This window comes from Babylonia areolata, chromosome 29 (assembly GCF_041734735.1).
Source record: "Babylonia areolata isolate BAREFJ2019XMU chromosome 29, ASM4173473v1, whole genome shotgun sequence".
NCBI classification, from domain to species: domain Eukaryota; kingdom Metazoa; phylum Mollusca; class Gastropoda; order Neogastropoda; family Buccinidae; genus Babylonia; species Babylonia areolata.
In genome coordinates this window covers 31,822,853-31,839,429 of record NC_134904.1, presented here as the reverse complement: position 1 = coordinate 31,839,429, position 16,577 = coordinate 31,822,853, and the positions used below count along the sequence as shown (strand labels likewise).

Below are 16,577 nucleotides of genomic sequence, written 5' to 3'. Positions count from 1 at the left end.
GGCATTACTCCCACGCCACTCATTTAGATTCCCCCGTACACGGCCACACCCAGGTTCGTCCGTCACAGTTCCAGCGTCGGCAGTCCGCAGGGAACCATCGATGTTAGGTCGCCAGGAGGCCACACACCAGAGGAGACCCTGCACTGCTGCTGAGTCACTTCGGTGGTGTTAAGTGGTGCCTGTTCTGATTCAATCGTACTTAGGACACCACCTACTAAGCCCCCTACTAACGACAATAATGGCTTAGTCGCGGAGCCAGACTGAGTGAGCGTCCCTCCCAGAGTAGAGACCGTCACCACATCCCTCCAACAACAGACTCCCATGAATCTGCTGACACTTAAGACATTGACAGGACTCACCCCAAGCACGGAAGTGGAGGGGTATCGAAACTGAGGTCACCATGAGAGCAGGGCATGAAAGGCCACAGACTTTGAGACTGTTTTGTTTATATTGATGATGATGAAGGAGGAGGAGGTGGACAATGAGATGTTGCTATGGAGGTCCATTTTGGTTTGGGACTGCGTGACAAGGCTGTACTCCACGCTTCCTGTCATAATGATATCCCGGCGTTAACCAGGCCTGAGAGATACAGACACTTGCAGTGTTGGTCAGGTAATTAGAGCAACACACCCAAAGACGCATCCTTGAAGTGGATGACACTCGACTGTGTGGTCCCAGTCTCCCCATTTAAGCTCAAAGCACACTCAACTCTGGGTAGGAGCCGACGGGCCGAAAAACCCACCTTTCCTGGGATTCGAACCTACGTCCTCCCAACCGTCAGTCCGCGACGCTAACCGCCTCACCACGGCGGCTGGTTCACCTTTACCCTTTTTAACCTTTTAACCTGTGTTAAGATGCTTCCTCTGTAAGGTGGAATATGTCAGTGTCAGCCTACCTGTTTGTCTGTCCTCAGCTGTGATGAGCCCTCAAAATATTACTTTATTCGAATCAGAACAGGTACTACTGAACACCAGCAAAGTGACTCAACAGCGGTGCAGGGTCTCTTCTGGTGTGTGCCCTCCTGGCAACCTAACATCGATAGCTCCCTATGGACTGCTGATATTGAGACGAACGTGGGTATAACTGTATATGACGGACTGAGAATAATGAGTGGCATGGGAGTTATGCCACTGAAATGGTGCAGATAGGGCAGACAAAAAAAAAAAAAAAAAAAAAAAAACCATTCAAAGTCTCCTCTGTTGGCCTCATGGAGATCTAACTCTGATGGATCCCTGTGAACTGCTGACACTGGCACTGCGGCAGATGAATATGGGTGTGACCATGTATGGGGAGAATTCATGATGAGCAACATATGGGAAATGCAACAAAAATTGGACAAACAACAACAACAAAAATCTGCCTTAAAAACACACAAGAAAAAAAAGTGTCACGCTCACCGAAACCTTATCATTTATTCATCTTTTCGTTTTTTAAACAAATGACACATCTTGACAAAATTTCAATTCTGAGCAGGAAGAGCTGTTTAGCATGACAGAAAAATTTTAGACTGTAAACTAAAAAATAAAAAAAATAAATGCTGATTTTCAGCGTAGCCTTCAGCTGCCATTGATGCCTTCATCAGCCCTTCACAGAAGACTGACGACAGCTTGAGTTCAGTGCACGCTACTGTTCTGAGCAAAAACTCACCAGGATACATGACTGAATGACGCTGTTATAGACGTCTGCAAAGAACTACGCATATTTTGCATTTTTGAAAAAGAAACCAGTTCAGTTAAGCTTATTACCCTCCAAACTTACAGCCCGCTGTGCCCTAGGGCAGTATCAGTAGCTCAAGGAGGGCGTCACTGTGTTCGGTCAAATCCATATACGCTACACCACATCTGCCAAGCAGGGCAGCAACCAAGAACCACTTTTCTTGTCTGTTTTGGGACCAGTCTCTGAATGGTACCCCGGGTGTGCTTCAGGGTCTCGGGTTCTCCTCGATCCTTCAATCGTTTTGCCCCAGGTGTTTTTTGACCTTCCTCTGCTGCACCTATTTTCTGGTGTCCAGTGAAGGGAGGGCTGTCCAGGTGATGTGACTTTTGCTCTCTTTGCAATGACACGTCCGGTCCATTTGCCACTGTCTTCTCATCATGATGTTCGACATGTTCTGCTGATTTCCTTACGGCTCTTCAGGACCATAATTACTGATTCAATTTCAATTCAATTCAATTCAAAATACTTTATTATCTGCTTCAACCAAAAACAGAAAATTTTCTTTAGGCTCACTTAAAATAAAATGCCCGTCAGCAAAAAAAAAAAAAAAAAAGACACACCCTTCACTTATCACCATGTACACATCAATTATTATGTAAAAAGAAAAACATGTGGGTAAGATACTATTACATTCAGAGTGCAACAACTCTGATGTTGACAGACAATTCATCATGAAGCAAACCACCAAATCAAAATCACGTCAAACATCACACAATAAAAAAAAAGTCTCTTAACCCCTTCCCTACTGCTGATGGGGAGACACTCGTCAGTGAAGTTTTGTCACTTCACCAAAAAAAAAAAAAAAAAAAAAAAAAAACGTTTTCAGGCCTGGATGTCAGTCATCATTCTTTATTCAGACCTTTTCCCTCTGAAGACTGCATTACTTCCCCATAGCAAAAGCAATCACTACCACTTACAGCTGCACAAAAAGCAACAGCAGAAACTGCACTTTTTATGCTGCACTGATTTATTTCCACCAAAGTTCAGCAATTAAGGGGTTAAACCTTGAAAAGAAAACCAGGAAATAAAAAACAAAGTGAACAAAACACAGTAATAAGTGCACTTTTTTTTTTTTTTATTGCTACACTGGTTTTATTTCAAAGTTCAGAAGTCAGTTGGGTTAAACCTTGAAAAAAAACAAAACTGGAATAAAAAAAAAAGGGGGGGAGGGGGCGTAGGGGTGGGGGGTGGGGGGGGGGGGCACAATCACACCTGGATGTGCTTCTGCAGTCAGCCATTCTACCACTGTTCTTGCCGCCAAGAGGATTATTATTATTATCATCATTATCATCATCATTACCATCATCATTGCAATAATTGAAACTTGTGTAAAGTACTTGCCTATCTCTGATCAGAGACCATACTCTAACTAAGCAACTTGACAAAACATAAGAGTCATTGAGCTCACAACAGGCTGTCTACCTGGGAAGAGCCGACTGACAGCTCCATTTAGTTAGGAGCTCATTATTCGTTTCCTGCGTCAGTCAGTCAGGATTTCTGCTTCTTCTTCTTCTTCTGCGTTCGTGGGCTTCAACTCCCACGTTCACTCGTATATACGCGAGTGGGCTTTTTACATGTATGACCGTTTTTACCCCGCCATGTAGGCAGCCATACGCCGCTTTCACGGGTGTGCATGCTGGGTATGTTCTTGTTTCCATAACCCACCGAACGCTGACATGGATTACAGGGTCTTTAACGTGCGTATTTGATCTTATGCTTGCGTATACACACGAAGGGGGTTCAGGCACTGGCAGATCTGCACATATGTTGACCTGGGAGATTGTAAAAATCTCCACCCTTTACCCACCAGGCGCCGTCACTGTGATTCGAACCTGGGACCCTCAGATCGAAAGTCCAACGCTTTAACCATTCGGCTATGGCACCCGTCAGTCAGGCTTTCAAAACTGCGCATATATACACATGCATTTTGCATAATTACGATTAATTCTTCATTTGGATTCTGGATCAACACACGCTCTCACCTGAAAAACAGCCACCCCAGACCATGCTTCCAAAAGCGTGTTTAGACCACCCCAAAGACGGGTGCAATAGCCGAGTAGTTAAAGCATTGGACTGTCAATCTGAGGGTCCCGGGTTCGAATCACGGTGATGGCGCCTGGTGGGTAAAGGGTGGAGATTTTTACGATCTCCCAGGTCAACATATGTGCAGACCTGCTAGTGCCTGAACCCCTGAACGCACGTTAAAGATCCTGTAATCCATGTCAGCGTTCGGTGGGTTATGGAAACAAGAACATACCCAGCATGCACACCCCCGAAAACGGAGTATGGCTGCCTACATGGTGGGGTAAAAACGGTCATACACGTAAAAGCCCACTCGCGTGCATACGAGTGAACGCAGAAGAAGAAGAAGAAGACCACCCCCAAACCATTCCCCTTTCCTCCACTGTTCTCTTCATGCGGGTGTTCTGTTTCAATTATTTACACTGATGTGATGTGATGTGATGTGATGTGATGTGAATCTTTTAATGGCTGTGCTAAAACTGAAAGTGAAACAATATCCTGTGAACATCAACATGACTCTCACTCTTGTCATAGAATGTTCGACACACACATACAGAAACCAGACAAATATACTCGTGCGTACACACACACACACACACACACCACCAGGTTACCTAAACACACACATATAAGGATAGCTAAAACCACACACACACACACACACACAAGGATACCTGAACACATACACACACAGTGACACAAGAATATGTAAACACACACACACACACACACACACACACACACATGAATGTATATGACGTGCTGCAAAAATACTCTCAAACATCTTGTCTGAAGACTATTCCCGCACACCGCTTACATTGTAAGCATACACATATATATATACAATACTCATGCTCATCCAAACAATAAACATCTAATGTATCATATTCTCCTTCCTTCTAACCACTCTCCCTCTTGCTCCCCCCCACCCCCCTCTCACTAACCCCCCCACCCCCTATTCCCTCCCCACTCCTTCCCATGGTGCATAGAAAAAATCAGATGATGCCCAGCTTGGAAGAAAAGAATTTCCCGTCTCCTTGGGTCGCAGTCTGAAACAAAAGACAGAAATCCTCTCTCCTCTTAGTACAAATATGCCCAATATGCAAAATTTCCAGTCATAGACTTTCTATGAATAGGCACATAAATTATAAATGTCAGTGTGTGTGTGTGTGTGTGTGTGTGTGTGTGTGTGTGTGTGTGCGTGTGTGAGCACATGTGAGTGTGTGTATCATGTATCATGTATGTGTGTGTGTGTATGTATGTGTTCATGCCTGCATGCATGCAAGCGTGTGTGTGTGTGTGTGTGTGTGTGACTGTGTGTATGTCTGTGTGTGTGTGTGTGTGTGTGTGCGAGTGCGCGCGCGCGCATGTGAGTGTATCATATATCATGTATGTGTGTGTGTGTGTGTGTGTGTTCATGCCTGCATGCATGTGTGTGTGTGCGCGCACACGCACGCGTGCGTGTGTGCGTGCGTGCATGTGAGCGCATGTGAGTGTGTGTATCATGTATGTGTGTGTGTGTGTGAGTGTGTGTGCTTATTAACGCCTGCAAATCATCAGTGACACGGTACGCTATATCGTCCTCTTGTCTAATGTACTGCTGTTCAGTTCCTATCCCTGATTTGTTCCTGATGCTGTTCAAACCCCAGTCATCCAAAAAGTAGCTATATACATGTGTCAGCGGTGCACTGATATATGCACACATGTGCACACCACCTGGCAAACATTTGATGCAAACACACACTTGTATATTCTCTCTCTCTCTCTCTCCCTCCCTCTCTCTCTTTTTCTCTTTCTCTTGCATGTGCCTGACAATGCCATAGCTTTGACAATCAGAATTATTTTCTTCTTCTTTTTTTGTTGTTGTTGTTGAAAAATTATATGTCTAAGATTTTTCATTTTATTCGCAAGCCTGTGAAATAAACCTACGCAGGCCATGATAAAAGTTGCAATGCATCAAATGTAAATGTAACTATACATAACATCTTTTTCTGATCATTTACCTACTTTGTTTATCCCCCCCCACACCCCCCTTTGTCTGATTTTGCTCTCCATTAAACAAGCACACTGGACCAGCTGCTGTGGTGAAGTGGTTAGCATCGCTGACTGATGAATGGTAGGATGCAGGTTTGATCCCCATCAGGGCCTAAGGCTGGTGCCTACCCAGAGTTGACTGTGACTTCTTTTTTTTTCTTTTTTTTTTTCCTCAAGGCCTGACTAAGCGTGTTGGGTTACGCTGCTGGTCAGGCATCTGCTTGGCAGATGTGGTGTAGCGTATATGGATTTGTCCGAACGCAGTGACGCCTCCTTGAGCTACTGAAACTGAAACTGAAAACTCTGCTATGGGCTCTTCTTCTTCTGCATTTGTGGGCTGCAACTCCCACGTTCACTCCTATGTACATGAGTGGGCTTGTACGAGTATGACCATTTTTACCCCGCCATGTAGGCAGCCATACTCCACTTTCAGGGGGAATGCATGCTGGGTATGTTCTTGTTTCCATAACCCACCGAAAGCTGACGTGGATTGCAAGATCTTTAACGTGCTGTATTTGATCTTCTGTTTGCGTATACACACGAAGGGGGTTCAGGCACTAGCAGGTCTGCACATATGTTGACCTGGGAGATCGGAAAAATCTCCACCCTTTTACCCAACAGGCGCCATTACCGACATTTGAACCAGGGACCCCTCAGATTGAAAGTCCAAGGCTTTAACCATTCAGCTGTTGCACTATGGGCTGAAATGTGAAGATTGGAAGCACTCAGTGGAGGGTCATCCACTTCACAGATGCATCTTTGGGAGAGCTGCTAAACTTCCCTGACCAACACACCACGTGTCTGTATCTCTCAGTCTGGCTAATGCCAGGATGTACAATGACAGCACAGATGACAATGACAATGACAAATGTTTTATTGAGGGTAGAATGGATAAGCTGGAAGCTTCTTTACACCATGCCCTCACACACGCATGCACACACATACACACTATATGATAAATGAAATAAGTGTGAACAAATAAATGACAGAACAAACCAAATGGATAATAATAGATACGTAAATGGATGAATCAAAGACTACAATTACGGAAACATCATGAAAATCATACGAAACATTGCCACATGAAAATCTTCAAACACACACATGTGTGTGCACACACAGGCATCACACACATGTACTCGAACACACAAGTACATAGACATGTACACACATATTTACACTCGCCTTTTTCCTTGCTTACACACTGTTGGAGAACAATTAATAAAAACATGTTGGCTTACTAGGATCTCATCACATACTTTGATTTTGCTGGAACTAATTACATTTGTTGCATCAGATACTTTTCATAGGCTTTTTTTGAAAGATGCTATGGTAGATCTATTTCTAAGATACTCGGGGATTTCATTCCACAGTTTACCACCAGAATAAGTGAGAGAGGACATGAAAAGGTTAGTTCTGGGACGAGGGGGTAAAAATGGTACTCTTGCTACGAATGTACAGAGCCTCATCAAGTAATCCCAAACCTAAATGAACCCCCCTGCCCCCCCCCCCCCCACACACACACACACATAGCACCATCTTCATCATCCCCCCACACACACACACACACATAGCACCATCTTCATCATCGCAATAATCATCATCATCGTCGTCATCAAAAAGTCCCAAAATTGTGGGGCACACAAAAAAAAGCAACAAGATGGAACAAAAAAAATAATAACAACAACAACAAAACCCCCAATACGTTATCATACTTCCTGTCTAGTCGGTCTAATCAAGTACGATTGTGTGTAACGTTATTCCCTCTCCATGTGTATATTTTTTCTTATTTTTTCTTCTCTTTTTTTTTTCTTCTTCTTCACTCATGTCTTTATCTCATTCACTAACTTGTTTTTCTTACCTTTTTCTGCTTTCTGTTGTGAACAACGTATCTTAAAAATGATGTTTAAATTCATTGTAAATTCTTTAAATATACTAATCTCCACAGTGGCTCAAAAAAAAAAAAAGGGGGGGGGGGGAACAATGTATGTCTGCAGTGACTGTCATTTATATGCAGTTGGAAAATGTGTATTTCAACATAATTGCAATTGTGTAGCGTCCACCAGCCGTCAAACGAAACAAATGTATTTAATCACATTCCTGAGCACGATATAAGCTATTAGCTTGTTGTTGCTCCGCTGTCTATCTGTACATGTGTGACATATTTACTGAATAAAAACTTTGTTTAAAAAAAAAAAAAAAAAAAAAAAGTTATCACACTGGAGTCCTACCTTGTTGATCTCCCTGTGCCTGTCCTTGCTCACAATTTCCTCCATTATTTCGCCATCTCCTTTTATTAACCTGCATAAGACAACAACAAGTTACAACACAAAATAATAATAGTGATAATCATAAGACAACAACAACACAAAATAATAATAGTAATAATCATAAGACAACAACAACACAAAATAGTAATAATCATAAGACAACAACAACACAAAATAATAACAGTAATAATCATAAGACAACAACAACACAAAATAATAATAGTAATAATAATACTAATCACAGAGAGAGAGAGAGAGAGAGAGAGAGAGAGAGATAACGATAACAATAACGATCTTTTATTCACATTAAGACCAAAGCCCCTTACTGAACGGGGTCATACAAGAAAATAAGGAAAGAAAGAAAATGACTTGACACCATAAACCAACATTACAAAACAACCAAAAGTAGCTAATACAATACTCAACAACATTCACAAAATAAATATTCGAAGTCTCTTCAATGCCTCATATAAGTATACAGCCAAGTGTTTTTGAGTAAGATCATGTCTTGACGACATGAGCAAAATTAAATCTAAAAGCACAGGGACCTTTATAATATTTAGGTTGAATTAATCTTTGTCTGAGGTCACTCAAAACAGGGCAACATAACAAAAAATGCAACTCATCTTCCCTACCCAGGTTGCACAATCGGCAAGTATGTACATATTCGCTCCTACTACAGTATCTGAAACTGTCAACAGCAATATCAGAAACACCAAATCTAAATTTTGGCAGTGCACTTTTTACATATCTGTTTATTTCCATCCCAATATATGGTTCAGTGCCCTGCAAGAGAGAGAGAGAGAGAGAGAGAGAGAGAGAGAGAGAGAGAGAGAGAAATACATACATGCACACACACACATCTCTATTTCTCTCAGAGAAAACATTGTTATAGTCCACAGGCCTTGGGCTACAATACAAAGGCAGCATGTGGAAGTTAAAATAGGTGGGGGCTGGTAGAGGGGATGTTGTTGACAACACAGAGAGAGAGAGAGAGAGAGAGAGAGAGAGTGAGAGAGAGAGAGTGAGAGAGAGAGAGAGTGAGAGAGAGAGAAGAGAGTGAGATAGAGAAGAGAGTGAGAGAAGAGAGAGAGTGAGAAAGAGTGATAGAAGAGAGAGAGAGAGAGAAGAAAGAGTGATAGAGAGAAGAGAGAGAGTGAGAGAGAGAAGAGAGAGAGAGTGAGAGAGAGAAGAGAGAGAGAGAAAGAGAGAGAAGAGAGTGAGAGAGAGAGAGAGAGAGAGTGAGAGAGAGAGAGAAGAGAGAGTGAGAGAGACACAGAGAGAGTGAGAGAGAGAAGAAAGAGTGATAGGGAGAAGAGAGTGAGAGAGAGTGAGAAGAGAGTGAGAGAGAGAGAAGAGAGAGAGAGTGAGAGAGAGAGAGAGTGAGAGAGAGAAGAGAGAGAGAGAAGAGAGAGAGAGATTCAGATTCAGACGATTTATTCTCACAGGCCATGTCCCTCATGATGGGGCGCAGTGTACAACACATCACAACGCATAAACCTGTGCACTTCTTCTTCTTCTGCGTTCACTCATATGCACACGAGTGGGCTTTTACGTGTATGACCGTTTTTACCCCGCCATGTAGGCAGCCATACTCCGCTTTCGGGGGTGTGCATGCTGGGTGTGTTCTTGTTTCCATAACCCACCGAAAACGCTGACATGGATTACAGGATCTTTAACGTGCGCATTTGATCTTCTGCTTGCATATACACACGAAGGGGGTTCAGGCACTGGCAGGTCTGCACATATGTTGACCTGGGAGATAGTAAAAATCTCCACCCTTTACCCACCAGGCGCCGTCACCATGATTCGAACCCGGGACCCTCAGATTGACAGTCCAACGCTTTACCCACTCGGCTATTGCACCCGTCGACCTGTGCACAAAAGTGCACTGAACTCCAGCGCAAGAACCATGACATCATAATCAACTGCACAATAAATTTTTATGGAGAAAAGTGACAAATGTCTTCCGGTGCTTTCTTTATTGGATACCATCTGCAAGCCATCAAGGCATTCAACTTTGTATTTGCATTTCTTTTTATCACAACAGATTTCTCTGTGTGAAATTCGGGCTGCTCTCCCCAGGGACAGTGCGTCGCTATACTACAGAGCCACATTTTTTTTTTTTTTTTTTGTATTTTTTCCTGCATACAGTTTTGTTTTTCCTATCGAAGTGGAATTTTCAACAGAATTTGCCAGGAACAACCCTTTTGTTGCCATGGGTTCTTTCATGTGTGCTGCACACAGGACCTGGGTTTATCGTCTCATCCGAATGACTAGCGTCCAGACCACCACTCAAGGTCTAGTGGAGGGGTAGAAAATATCGGCGGCTGAGCCGTGATTCGAACCAGCGTGCTCAGATTCTCTCACTTCCTAGGCGGACGCGTTACCTCTAGGCCATCACTCTACTATCCACTGTGTCTAGGGCTCAGCACAGGAAGGCGGGGCCTATTCCTCTCCTTCTGCATTTCAGCCTTCCCTACCCAAAGTCTGGTTCCCGTTCACACCTCGGAAAAGTGAGGAAAATCACAGAAAAGTGCATTTCCCTCGGACATAACATCAAGCTGACCCGGGTCCTCAAACACCGATCACTGTAAATACAGGATCAGAAATGCAATGCCAAATCAGTTAGAACTGCCAAGGGGCAGCCAAAAAAAAAAAAAAAGAAGAAGATTTTTTTAAGTTAACATATTGACATGACACCCATTCACTCATGATTTTGATTTTAGTAACGCATCTGCCTTGAGAGCAAGAGAATCTGAGCATACAGGATCCAATCCCATACTCGAAAGAATTTTCTCCCCCTCCCTTTGAACCTGAGTGGTAGTCTGAACGCTAGTCTTTCAGATGAGATGATAAACCGAAATTCCATGACTGCGCTTAGTGCAAGTAAAAGAACCCATGGCAACAAGAGAGATGTTCCTGGCAAAATTTCATAGTAAAATCCATTCTAATGTGTGTGTGTGTGTGTGTGTGTGTGTGTGTGTGTGTGTTTGTGTGTGCGTGTGTGTGTGTGCGTGTGTGTTTGCCCATACGTGTGTGAGCGACAGAATCCTAAGAGAATGACCCAGGAAACAAACGATGAGCGTCTAGGCTAAAGACAGCTGTCAGACAGCTCTACCCAGGTCAGCAGCCTGTTAGGGCAAATGACTCCAAGTGTGTAAAGTGCTTTAGAGCTGGGTCTATGACTAAGGAAAGGCGCTATACATATATTTTGTCCTGGCCAGACCACCTGCTGACTGCTCGACCAGTGTCTCGTCGCGATACGTCATTGGCTGAGAGCAAACTTGTGTTTCTGTTCCACAGTATTTAATTAATAGCTCTTTTGTCAGATCAGTAAACTACTAGTATTATATACTGGCAGAATCGTCTTAATTCCATCTTTAAATCTATTCCATTTGTGTTCGCCTACGTGAAACTGATTTAACGCAGTTTGTAATTTTCAGCGACGAGCTCGTTAAAACTGACCCTGTTCAGGTGACTTAAATTAAGATTATAAATTCATCTTAAATAATCAACACTTCATTTTACACTCATTATAAAGTAGGCGTTGAGCTCTTTCTTTTGCAACTTATCCGACGTAAATCGGTTCAGGAATCATTTAGAAATCTATCACTGAACACCTTGTAACAAGCACAGTTCTCATCAGATTTCTTCAGATTAGTGACGATCTGGTTTGCAGCCCACGTGATTGTCTTTGTAGTTCGCCTAATTATATAAGTATCTAGGTCAATCAATCAAAACAATTATAGTTCATGCCCACACTGACCTGGTACGTCCGGACTCTTCATCGTACACGTGACGCATAACGCTCTGCTGTTTGTCCCACTCTGCTTTGGTCATGGGTTTCATCACACGGGGACTGGGGCCCACCATCACTGAGGACTCTGCACACACAGGAATCATGATGATAAAAATAATATAATGACAATAATGATACTACTACTAATTATGATAGTTTTTTTTTGTTATTGTTGTTGTTGTTGTGATACACTGGGACACTAAAAATCCGCAAGGCTTATAATAAAAATTCCCCAATGGGAATAATAATAAGAAGAATATATGTTTATTATGTGCTCTAACTCCTTAGCACAAGGACCCAGTGTCCACAGTAATTATGATGTTAACAACAACAACAGCAACAACGACCCAGTGTGCACAGTTATGATGTTAACAACAACAACAGCAACAACGACCCAGTGTGCACAGTAAGTATGATGTTAACAACAACAACAACGACCCAGTGTGCACAGTAATTATGATGTTAACAACAACAACGACCCAGTGTGCACAGTAAGATGTTAACAACAACAACAACAACCCAGTGTGCACAGTACGTATGATGTTAACAACAACAACAACAACGACCCAGTGTGCACAGTACGTATGATGTTAACAACAACAACAACGACCCAGTGTGCACAGTAATTATGATGTTAACAACAACAACAACGACGACCCAGTGTGCACAGTAATTATGATGTTAACAACAACAACAACGACGACCCAGTGTGCACAGTAATTATGATGTTAACAACAACAACAACAACGACCCAGTGTGCACAGTAATTATGATGTTAACAACAACAACAACGACCCAGTGTGCACAGTAAGTATGATGTTAACAACAACAACAACAACGACCCAGTGTGCACAGTAATTATGATGTTAACAACAACAACAACAACAACGACCCAGTGTGTACAGTAATTATGATGTTAACAGCAACAACAACGACCCAGTGTGCACAGTACTTATGATGTTAACAACAACAACAACAACAACGACCGAGTGTGCACAGTAATTATGATGTTAACAACAACAACAACAACAACGACCCAGTGTGCACAGTAATTATGATGTTAACAACAACAACAACAACAACAACGACCCAGTGTGCACAGTAATTATGATGTTAACAACAACAACAACGACCCAGTGTGCACAGTAATTATGATGTTAACAACAACAACAACGACCCAGTGTGCACAGTAATTATGATGTTAACAACAACAACAACGACCCAGTGTGCACAGTAATTATGATGTTAACAACAACAACAACGACCCAGTGTGCACAGTAATTATGATGTTAACAGCAACAACAACAACGACCCAGTGTGCACAGTAATTATGATGTTAACAACAACAACAACAATGACCCAGTGTGCACAGTAATTATGATGTTAACAACAACAACAACAATGACCCAGTGTGCACAGTAATTATGATGTTAACAACAACAACAACAATGACCCAGTGTGCACAGTAATTATAATGTTAACAACAACAACGACCCAGTGTGCACAGTAATTATGATGTTAACAACAACAACGACCCAGTGTGCACAGTAATTATGATGTTAACAACAATGACCCAGTGTGCACAGTAATTATGATGTTAACAACAACAACAACGACCCAGTGTGCACAGTAATTATGATGTTAACAACAACAACAACAATTTGTCAGAAGAAGAAGAAGATGATGAATGATAATCATGGGTATTCATAATGTGCTTTTACCTCCCCAGCACAGGGGCTCATAAGTTAACAACTGACGTCAAATATGGAGAAAAAAAAAATTTCAGAAGCTGACTGACAACTCAGGGCACTTTAATCAGGACTTACAAGCAAGTGAAATGTGTCAATGACAACAAAACACACACACACACACACACTTGCCCAAGTATTTCAAAGAGAATAACTATTCTGCAGATGATTTTTGTTAATTGTAATTGCATGTTAGTTTTGCATTTTTTTTTTTTTTTGTGGTAGTTTTCTACCTTTTCTGTTTTATTCATCCCTCTCCCATCCCACGCCCCCCTCCTCTCCGCCCCCCACCCTTCACCCCCCCCCCCCCCCTACCCCCACCCCCTTTTTTTTTTAAAAATCATCTAATATCACTGATAGTGAAAAGATGCTAAATTAAAGAACGAATGAACACACACACACACGAGATCATCAACCTGGAACAATCTGTTTGGCTGGCACTGGTGGCAGCTGAGTGATGGCTCCTGTTTCTCGGGGAGAAGGAGTTATCTCAACCTGGCCTTGCTTTTCTTCCGCCTCCTTCAGCTTATTCTTTTTGGCCTTCTTTTTCTGCTTTTTCTTCTTCTTTTTCTTCTTTTCTTTCTTCTGTTTTTTCTTCTCCTTCTTTTCTTTCATTTTCATTTTCTTTTTACGCTTGTACGAGGACGGTGATGAAGATGAACCAGAAGATGATGAAGTGGATCTTTGTCTGAAATTATGCAAAGTATACAAAATTAAACATGAATGATAATCAACTTTTTTTTCTTTTTTTTTTTTTTAAATAGCAGGTTGAAGCCTTTCTGCACATTCACATAAAAAGTAAAACTGCACAAAACTAAATGTCTAAAGCTGCACATACGTTAAAAAAAAAATTTCTGTATATATAAAAATACAAATTGTCTTTCAGGGCCTTGTGTATTTCCATTTCACAAAAAACAAACAATATATATATAATATATATATATATATAATAAAATACAATAAAAAAAAATAAAAACAAAAATATGATAATAATAACAACAATAATAATAATAGCTATAAAAAAAACAAAAACAAAAAAACAAGCTCTCTTGGCCGAGAGAGTGGGGATGTAACTTGGGCAAGACAATCTCCAATATAATCAATTTCTAGCCCAAATAGTTCAGACAGCAGTTGCCTCCTCTGCTGTTCTGATGGTCATAGTCAGACATGACTGACTATCATTCAATACAAAATAGACAGATAAATGAATAAATTTTTTTTTTTTTTTTTAAAAAAAAAAAAATGATAATGAAAATTAAAGCTACACATACAGGAAACAAAATCATCTCCAAATGTACAAATTATATCTGACAGCTACATAATACTATTTGTTTAGCAGTAATTTCATAAACATTTTTGAATGCTGTTAGTAGTATAACTAATAATGTGTGCATGCACACACACACACACACACACACACACACATCTTTCTGATTTGTGCCCATTATTTCGTGGTCTTTGGTTCGAGTCACCTGAAACCCTGGGCAGTGGAGCAGTGGCCTAGTTTTACTAACACCATGCTAGTGCCTGTATGTCATGTGTGTGTGTGTGTGGTGTGTGTGTGTGCGTGCGTGCGTGCGTGTGTGTGTGTGTGGTTGTTGTTTTGTTTTGATTTATGGTGTGTTTTTTCCCTCTGTTGTGTATCTCTACTAACACCATGCTTTCATTTTATTAAATATTGTATAGTGTAGACTCTATTCAGGGCGTGGACTGGACGTAAAAAAGCACACCAGTGCTTATCTATTATCCTCGAAATAAAGAATTTGTCTTGTCTTGTAATGCGCCCAACTGGGGTAGTACTAGGAAAGAGACCATGCAGGATTATTATCCCCCCTTTCATTGCAGTTCACCAAGAGTGGCGTGGGTGTGATAGTCATTCAGATAAGACGATAAACCAAGGTATCATATGCAGCATGCATTCTGTGCAGGTACAAGAACACACGGCAACAAAAGGGTTGTCCTTGGCAAAATTCTGAGGAAAAAGCCAAAAACAGTGTGCTGTTCGTAACAAAAAGGAACGAAATTGTGAGACTTTTTTTTCCATGATGTTTCTCCTTCATGCTCAGTTTATCAACTTACCTCTTTCTTTTCTTTTTTGAAACAGATGAATTCGACCTTTTCCTCGATTTACTTGTTCTCTTAGCTGGTGATCTACTTGAACTGGATGATCGACTTTCACTTGAACTGCTACTTGTAGCAGACGACGTGCTGCTACTGTCACTAGAATCCGACCTTTTTCGCCCATTCCGTTTCCTTTTCTTTGATCTGCTGCGGGATTTTCTTACAGAGTTATCTGGAGATTTAGATCGTGGCATATTTCCAGTTTTCAAGCGTCCTGACTACTTTATCAACTGACTTGTTTCTATCTCATCTGTTCACATGTTTCGCAGATGCAGCCATTTTGCGTGTTGCTACTAAAAACCGGAAGCACGAAAATAAACCGAAATCGACCGTAATCACATTTTATGAAGCCAGATTCCATCGACTAAAATGAATCTGATTTTCCAGGCCTCCTCCTTGGAACGCCAGATGGCCCTCCCACCCGGACAAACACCCAGATCCCACTTCTTCGACAAACAATGCCCTCACTAAACCAAGTAAAGATCCAAAGAAGCGGTCTTTTGGGGGCTTCAGTACATGCACAGTACATGAGTTCAGTTTCAGTTTCAGTAGCTCAAGGAGGCGTCACTGCGTTCGGACAAATCCATATCTGCTACACCACATCTGCCAAGCAGATGCCTGACCAGCAGCGTAACCCAACGCGTTTAGTCAGGCCTTAAAACAGTACACTGAGCACAGTTCATGATGATATAATTTTTATTTTTGGCTGAATCTTTCAGGTGGGTGCGTGGTGAAATTGGATAGAGCACCGACTTGGCAATCATAGGTTTGTGAGTTCGAATCGCGGGCGGACCTAAAGCTGCCAAAGAAAAAAGTTAAGAAAATAGCTGTCTTGTTGCAGAAGCAATAGTCGTAATAATTACA

General features: G+C 41.8%; 1 protein-coding gene across 1 annotated transcript; it reads right to left on the bottom strand.

The window, feature by feature from the left end:
- Positions 1–3,968: 3,968 nt before the first annotated feature.
- LOC143274739 (uncharacterized) lies at positions 3,969–16,031 on the bottom strand. Its single transcript, XM_076578649.1, has 5 exons — positions 15,672–16,031; positions 14,009–14,280; positions 11,812–11,929; positions 8,004–8,073; positions 3,969–4,787 (listed from the first exon to the last, which is right to left on the bottom strand). The coding sequence occupies exons 1-5, from the start codon at positions 15,905–15,907 to the stop codon at positions 4,734–4,736; spliced, it is 750 nt and encodes a 249-aa protein (XP_076434764.1). The 5' UTR covers positions 15,908–16,031; the 3' UTR covers positions 3,969–4,733.
- Between the last annotated feature and the right edge of the window lie 546 nt (positions 16,032–16,577).